The sequence below is a fragment of the Lactuca saligna genome, chromosome 6 (assembly GCF_052625555.1).
Source record: "Lactuca saligna cultivar CGN05327 chromosome 6, ASM5262555v1, whole genome shotgun sequence".
NCBI lineage: Eukaryota > Viridiplantae > Streptophyta > Magnoliopsida > Asterales > Asteraceae > Lactuca > Lactuca saligna.
The window spans coordinates 636,141-645,050 of NC_136422.1; the positions used below are offsets into that span (position 1 = coordinate 636,141).

At 29.6% G+C, this 8,910-nt stretch overlaps 1 protein-coding gene across 1 annotated transcript; it reads left to right on the top strand.

The window, feature by feature from the left end:
* Positions 1-470: 470 nt before the first annotated feature.
* LOC145000543 (uncharacterized) lies at positions 471-8,139 on the top strand. The gene is made up of 14 exons (XM_078959783.1): positions 471-808; positions 1,117-1,311; positions 1,418-1,492; positions 1,575-1,742; positions 1,860-2,020; positions 2,095-2,443; positions 2,542-2,730; positions 2,817-2,903; positions 4,030-4,190; positions 4,282-4,401; positions 4,482-4,707; positions 6,749-6,808; positions 7,521-7,694; positions 7,760-8,139. Exons 1-14 carry the CDS (start codon positions 623-625, stop codon positions 8,042-8,044), a joined length of 2,436 nt encoding a protein of 811 aa, XP_078815909.1. The 5' UTR covers positions 471-622; the 3' UTR covers positions 8,045-8,139.
* Positions 8,140-8,910: the final 771 nt, after the last annotated feature.

An 8,910-nucleotide genomic window follows, 5' to 3' on the forward strand; every position in this document is an offset into this window, starting at 1 on the left:
AGGATCAATTGAGTATAAAAAAATTTTAGTGACTAAATGTGCAAATTGACCAAACATTGATGTGCTACAGTGTCAAAAACCCCTTTATTATCATTAACAAACTTGATATAGGGTTGGTGATTGTCCATGAGTTTACTACCATCACAGATCAGCCACAATTGCAAAATGTCAGGGTCTGTTCTTTTGAATTTCACAATGCTATATAATTGATGTGTATGGGTACGTGGAGAAGTTCACTTATAGAGAGTTGAGAGAAGAAATGTTCTATTTATAAAGACATTCAAACGTTCAACGGGATAGATACAAAATATTGGACGAAAATGCCATCACATACAAGGCACACGATAAGGGTTAAAGGATATCCTTTGAGCCTTATTTGGACGGGACCATTTTTGTAAGAAAAATGCTCAAAGATGAATGGTTAAAAAAAAGTTAGGACTTAAGTTTTTATATAAAACTAAGGGACCATTTCTGCAAGTAAAAACCACGGCCGCATTGCCTTGGTCTTCACTAGTAAACGCCATCCCTGGCGACGGGCTGAAGAGCAAAATACTCGCTGACGGAAAAAGTTCTTACATGAAGAAGAAATAAATTAGGGCTAAGAAAGCTTTGATTTTTAAAAATGGAGTCGATTCCTAGCATCCTCTTATGTCTTTTCGTATTTCTTCTACTGAAAAATTCAGAATCAGCTTCGCCTCAAGCTTACAGAAGAGATCCGGGTCATCCCCAATGGCACCACAGTGCTTTCCAAGACGTTAAAGATAGTATTCGATCGGATGTTCGCAGTATGCTCCATTCTCGCGCTGAGGTACAATCTTGAGAATTTAATCTGATAGTAATTTCTATCTAATCAAGCTTGATTCTAATCAATTACGATTACGAAGTACAAGTTCGATGTATTAAAAATCTGCTGTCACATTTCTCTTCAAGTTTCAGTTGTTGTTTTTGTTCAATTCACTTAACATATCTAAAGTACATTCTTGATCCGTATGTAATTCCAATAACTATATAATTTCAATGATTTCATCAAATTAACTTTGAAGCACATCCGAGTGTGGAGGTTATAGACATACAAATGATTCACAAAAAGCTTTGTGATGTAATAACTTGATGCAGGTTCCCTTCCAAGTCCCACTTGAAGTAAATGTCGTCCTGATTGGTTTCAGTGGAGATGGAGGTTACAGATATACAATGGATTCACAAAAACTTGAAGAGTTTCTACGAGTAGGCTTTCCTTCTCACAGGCCCTCATGTCTAGAAACCGGAGAGCCTCTTGATATTGAACATCACATGGTGTTCAATGCATTTCCAGTAAGCTCTTTCTACATATTTAGTTCAATCTATTTGTTTTGTTCACCATAGAAACATCTTAAAAGTATTGAAAAATGTTTTTTTTTTTTTTTTTTTTTTTCTACAGGCTGCACAGCCAGAACTGATAGCACTTGAAAAAGCTCTAAAAGCAGCCATGGTTCCTTCTGGAACAGCCAGAGAGGTAATTAATCATTTATTCTTTCGTGACTTGTACAATTATATAGCTTGATTTTTTATTGAACTTCAAAATATGTAAATTGTAGTCTGATTTTGGAAGGGAAGTTCCAGCATTTGATGTAGATGCATCAGTTGTGGAGCCAGAATTTCAGAAGCTTTACTCCTACTTGTTTGACTTTGACAATATGGGATATAATGCTGAAGAGGCAGATAGACCTATGCCAACAGCAATATTTATTGTGAATTTTGATAAAGTATGTTTTAACATCCCGCATTTTGTATTATTATTATTATTATTATTATCCATTGTTTTGTTTTGTTAATGGCTTAATGAATGACTCATGTTTCCTTGCTTGATTATTGTTTTACAGGTTAGAATGGATCCTAGGAATCATGATATTGATCTTAATAATTTAAAACATGATTCAAATCAGTTAACTGAAGAAGAAATAAAGAAACAAGAAGGAGGCTACATATATCGTTATCATTATAATGGAGGTGGAGCATCTCAAGTATGGCTTGGCTCTGGAAGGTAAGTCAATACTCGATACTCAATACACATAAAAATATAAGTAACATATTGACTGATTTACCCTTGGGTGGTAGGTTTGTTGTGATTGACATCTCAGCAGGCCCATGTACATATGGAAAAATCGAAACAGAAGAAGGAAGTGTTAGTTCAAAAACACTTCCACGTTTGCGAAATACAATGTTTCCTCAATCCTCAGTTTCTGCTAATCATCATTCCACTACACATGACAACTTTATTGGTCAACTTGCTGCTATAATTGGGATCACAGTCCAACATGTTATTGCTCCAGATGTCAGATTTGAAACAGTAGATCTTGCAACAAGGCTACTTGTACCAATAATTGTCCTCCAAAATCATAACCGATTTAACATCATGGAAAAAGGCAAGAACTACAGCATAGATATGGAAGCCATTAAAGCCGAGGTGCATTTCTTTTCTTCAAAATCATACCCTTTACAAATTACAATATCTTTTTTTTTTTTCTGTGTTCATCGTTTTCTTTATCTTTTTTTTTTCCTTAGGTTAAAAAAATGGTACACAAAGGGGAAGAAGTAGTGATAATTGGTGGCTCACATTCTTTACATGTTCACGAAAAATTAGCAATTGCTGTTTCAAAAGCTATGAGAGGCCATTCATTACAGGAAACTAAAAAAGATGGACGTTTTCATGTTCATACAAAAACATATCTTGATGGTGCTATTCTTAAAGAGGTACAAATTGCAATATATTAATACTTTTGGGTCAAAACTGTAATTTTTTTTACAGTATATTTATTGTACAAATTCTTTAATAATAGGAAATGGAACGATCTGCTGATGTATTAGCATCTGGTTTACTTGAAGTCTCAGACCCTTCACTTTCTGATAAATTTTTCCTTCGTCAGGTTAGTTTACGAATTAGGAAGAATTTCATATATGCCCTTCTTAAACATCAAAATATCATATTTACTCAAAATAATTTCTGAATATCATATTTACCCTTCATAAACTTTCTAAATATCATATTTACCCTTCATAAAATTTCAAAATATCATATATGTCCCTTTTAAACATCAAAATATCATATATGCCCTTCTTAAATATCAAAATATCGTATATGCACTTTTTAAACATCAAAATATCAATGATAATATCTACAATATCCTCCATCTATAAAATGATAATAATCAACAACAACAAAAACTAAACAATCAAAATATACATTCCATAGAAAGGGTTAAAGATGAATCTTTTTGTCTGTTAAGAGGCCGACATTCCAACAATTTACAAGTTCACATTCCATTATCATAGACGTAAGGATAATATTGTTAAATTTCTTAATTATTATAATAATTCTAAGGTATAAAAATGATTATAAAATATTAAAAACATTATAAAAAATGATTTGGGCAAATATGATATTTTGAAGGTTTATGAAGGGTAAATATGATATTGAGAAATTAAACTTGGCAAATATGATATTTTGAAGTTTAAGAGGGGCATATATGAAATTCTCCCGATGAAGTATAACTTATGGTAACATATTTTTTTAGAGCAAAATTACAAAAAATGTCCCTATGGTAGTGAGTGAAAATTGCAGGTTTCAATAGTGTCCCTGTGGTTTTGGTCCCTTCAACTCACAGAGTTTAAGTCATCACAAAATGACATTTTTACCCTTCTTCTGTCTCTTTTTATATTATACTTATTATTGAGAGGGGATCACCCCTCTCAATAATAGATAAATAAAATATAAGACAATTGTAAAAAAAAAAAAAAAAAGGGTACAATAGTGTCATTTTATAAGGTTTAATGTCAGTGTTAGTTGGAGGGACCAAAGCCACAACTAATTGAAACCATGAGGAGACTCCTTGTAACGAAATGGAAACTTGGATTGAATCTGTAATTTTCCGTATACAACATGGATCATTTATGTAATTTACTCTCTCTCTCTCTCTCTCTCTCTCTCTCTCTCTCTCTCTCTCTCTTGTTTAATAAATTTTTTACACTGACAGTAGTTCCATTTTTTTACAGCATTGGATGGATGAGCCAGATGGCGCGAGTGATTCAATTTTAAAACATAAACCTAATTGGTCTTATAATTTTAACTCTAAATCTAAAAAAAAGAAAACCAAAATAGTGCAAAAGAAACAAGGAGACATTCATCGTACTTATGGAACAAGAGTTGTTCCTGTGTGAGTAATTCATCACTTTTTATTGTTTATAAAAAAACCGACTTTACAATTTTTTTTTTTTTTTTTTTTTTTTTTTTTTTTTTTTTTGCAGATTTGTATTATCGTTAGCTGATGTGGACCCACACCTTATGATGGATGATGAGAGCCTTTTGTGGACAAGTAACGATGTTGTTATTGTCCTTCAGCATCAAAGTGAAAAGATACCCTTAAGGTATGTAAATCTCACTTTTATTTTCACAATTATGTAAAAAAAAAAAAGAAATCATAAATTTTATTTCTTTTTGGGGGTAGTTATGTGTCGGAAACAGAAAGAAGGCATGTTGTTCCATTACAAGCACAACGACATATAGTGGCTGGATTAGCTTCTGTTGTGGGTGGATTAAGTGCTCCATATGAAAAAGCTTCTCATATTCACGAAAGGCCAGTTGTCAATTGGCTATTGGCTGCTGGTTGTCATCCATTTGGACCTTTTTCTAATGCTTCTAAAATCAGTCAATTGCTTCAAGATGTTGCACTAGTAAGAATAATGAACAAATGATCTTTATGCCTTAAAAAAAAAGGGCAAATGACATAAAACCCCTTAAGTTTTCATAAAAATGTCTGGTAGGCGTGTTCTCAATCCAGTAAAGCCGAATGTTTTGTTTAATTTCTTCATTTATTCTCTTTTAACCAGTTTCCAAGTCACTTACCTGATGCCAGTAATGTCCTTGAGTTTTTGAAAATGTTTGGGTTTACCTTTACTTTGATTATTTTATTATTATTATTATTATTATTATTATTATTATTATTATTATTATTTAGTACGTTTTTAAATGTATACAAATATTTTATACATATATTTTTAAATATATAAAAATATTTTTATAGATATAAATACATTTTTAAAAATATGTGTACTTGTATTTAGCATTTATATACATTTAAAAGCCTATGTATTCCTTTAAAAGCGTATTTATATATTAAAAATATATTTATTTGTATTTAGTAGGTATAAATATATATCTATTTCATATAAAAACATACTACATATAAATATAAAATAATCTATTTATAAGGTCTATATTGTATAAAAGCTATAATTATATATATTTGTACATATTACTAAGTATAAATATGCATTTATTTCATATTTATATGTATACGATATATATTTATACATATTTATATGGTAAAATACATATATACGAAACATTTTTTTTTTATTCTTTGGGTGATTCATCAACCAAAACACAAAAAAAGGGTTTTTGGGTTTTGCTTATTAACTATGAATATGTATTTATTTCATATTTATATGTATACGATAGTTTTTATACAAAATAAAAACATTTATATATCTATTAAATACAAATAAAAATATTTTTAAATGTATAAATACGTTTTCATTTGTATTTAACAAATATATTTATTTGTATTTAATAGATATAAATATGTATTTATTTTGTATAAAAACTATTGTATACATATAAATATGAAATAAATACATACTTATACATAGTAAGCAAACACCATTTTTTTGTGTGTGTTTTGGTTGATGAATCACGTAAATAATTAAAAGAAATGTTTTGTTTATATGTATTTTACCATATATATATTGATTTACTTTCAACATTTCCAAAATTTCACCATTATCTTCATCTTACATCACATCTTTTTGTCAATCACTACTAAGTTACATATATTATACTTAAAAGCGAAAATTATGTAAAATGACAATAAATGTGAAATTTATAAAAAATTTCGAAGTAAATCAAGTTAGAAGTTGAATTATAAGAATATTGAACAATTACAATGTATATATATGATATAAAACGACGTAATATAGTGATTTTGGGTACCTAAGCTTGTATACCCTTAAGGGTATATTCAGTTTTCCCTATATATATATATATATATCGTATACATATAAATATGAAATAAGTACATATTTATACTTAGTAATATGTACAAATACATATAATTATATCTTTTATACAATATAAATCATATAAATAGATATTTTTATATTTATATGTATACAATATGTTTTTCTACGAAATATATATATATATATATATATATATATATATATATATATATATATAAATAGATATTTTTATATATATATATATATATATATATATATATATATATATATATATATATATATATATATACTAAATACATTTTTAGTATATAAATACATTCTTAAAGGTGTACGTTGGCTTTCAAATCTATACAAATACTAAATAGAAGTAAATATATTTTTAAATATGTTTTTAAATCTATAAAAATATTTGATGATGATGATGATGATAATAATCAAAATAAGAATCAAAGTAATAGTAAATCTGAACGTTTTTTAAAACTTAAGGGCTTTACCTGGAAACGGCTAAAAGGGTATAAATGAACAAATTAAACAAAACATCCGGCTTTACTGGACCTAAAATATGTCTAAGGGTAAAACCAACATTTTTTTTGAGAACTTAAGGGCTTTTATGTCATTTGCGTATAAAAAAAAGGCATGGTGATAATGATATGATGGTTTGGTATTAATTTTGTTGGACTGATTTATTACTCAGAGAAATACGATATATGCACGTGTAGACTCTGCTCTTCATAGGATTCGAGAGACATCGGAGGTAAATTTTGTTATTTTATTTTGAATAAGTTACATTTTTGGTCACTTTGTATTTGTGATTTTTTTCAGTTTTGGTCCCAAAAAGTTATATCTTCCATTTTTTTGTTCTTGTCACGTCTCTGTTCCAAGTAAAATGTCTATTTTTTGTCCCTGAATATAACTACTTTTTGCAATTTTGGTCCCAAAAATAGTCATTTTACTTAGAACATGGATCAAAAATGTTAGAAAAATCTCAAATAAGGACCAAGATGCAAGTGAAACCTTTTTGGGACCAAAATTGCACAAACCTGTATATTCAGGGACCAAAAATATAACTTTTATCTATTATTTTTAGTTTCTTTATTGTTGTTATAGAGTAAATTACATTTTTGGTCCCAAAAATAGTCATTTTACTTGGAACATGGATCAAAAATGTTAGAAAAATTTCAAATAAGGACCGAAATTAAAAGTGAAACCTTTTTGGGACCAAAATTGCACAAACAAGGGACCAAAAATGTAACTTTCTCTTTTTTATTTTTTAGTTTCTCTATTATTTTTTTAGAGTAAATGGTCCCAAAAATAGTCATTTACTCATTCTACTTGGAACATGGACCAAAAGGCTCAAATAAGGACCAAAATTGCAAAAATCGGTTATACTCAGGGACCAAAAATGAAAATTTATTTTTAATATTTTCGTTCTTGACAAGTTGTGCTTATTTAAAATTGTTAAATAGTCTGTCCAAGCTTTTGCGGGGGAGTATTTGAAAACTCCACTTGGTGAAGCAGTAAAGGGGAAGAAAAACAAGACAACAACCGAATTATGGCTTGAAAAATTCTACAAAAAAGAAACAAATTTGCCTGAGCCTTTTCCTCATGAACTAGTCCAACGCCTCGAAAAGTATTTGGATGTAAGTTTTTATATTATCAATAACGAATGTGATGATTATAATTGAATTGAATTAAAAAAAAGCAGGGACTTGAAGAACAGCTTGTGGATTTATCTTCTCTGCTATATGATCATCGATTACAAGATGCAAATGTGAACAGCACTGAGATTCTTCAAAGCTCCATTTTCACACAGCAGTATGTGGATCATGTTCTGGAGAACGAAAGGGAAAAAATGAAATGTTGTGAGATAAAGTACAAGTCACCCAAGCAGGAGACTTCACAAAGCTTGGTGTATGCTGGGATTCTCATAGCAGGTCTTTTTGTTTATTTTCTTGTTATTTTCTTTTCATCCCCTGTTACTGTTAGGTAGTTAATTACTTAGTTTATGCCGACGGAACAAACCTTTTATAAATTTGTACAAGGCCCTAGATATAATTATATAAACTTTAACTTTTCTTCCTTCAACTGTTGACATACTTTTACCAGAATCCAGTCTCACGTCTTGGAAAATATTCAACTGTTCAAAATTCAACATTTTTAACTTAAATATATTACAAGCTAGTGATTTTAACTAATAATTATCAGAGATACTTTGTGGACAAATTCTAGAAAAACACAAATTATTTTTTTGCTCATTAAAATCAACGGATGCGGGCATGGTAAAATTTCCCTTATAAAATCCTCATGTCTAAACTACCGCTGCCGAGATGATTTAATGGTGGGCATTGGTTAGCTGTAATTGAAGCACTCCAAAAGGAGTTGTTCCAAATTATATAAACTTTAACTTTTCTTCCTTCAGCTGTTGACATACTTGTACTAAAATCCAGTCTCGCGCCTTGGAAAATATTCAGTTGTTCAAAATTCAACGTTTTTAACTTAAATATATCATAATTTTTAGAACAAAAAACCGATATTGAATGTGTATATTACAAGCTACTGATTTTAACTGATAATTATTAGAGATATACTTTATGGACAAATTCTAGAAAAACACAAATTATTTTTTTTTTGCTCATTAAAGAAAAACGGATACGGGCATGGTAAAATTTCCCTTATAAAATCATCATGTCTAAACTACCGCCAAGATGATTTAATGGTGGTTATTGGTTAGCTGTAATGGAAGCACTCCAAAAGAAGTTGCTCCAAGTTTTAATCATTTAGTTATCAACCTTGAGATTAGGGATGAGCATATGGACCAGGGAACCGGCCGGAACCGGTACCCGATGGAACCGGTCG

Bases quoted from the DNA above. Each gene is read 5' to 3' on its own strand.
- LOC145000543 (XM_078959783.1), top strand. From the start codon at position 623: ATGGAGTCGATTCCTAGCATCCTCTTATGTCTTTTCGTATTTCTTCTA. The intron at 1,312-1,417 runs GTAAGCTCTTTC...TTTTTTCTACAG, and splicing joins TGGTGTTCAATGCATTTCCA to GCTGCACAGCCAGAACTGAT. The intron at 2,731-2,816 runs GTACAAATTGCA...CTTTAATAATAG, and splicing joins ATGGTGCTATTCTTAAAGAG to GAAATGGAACGATCTGCTGA.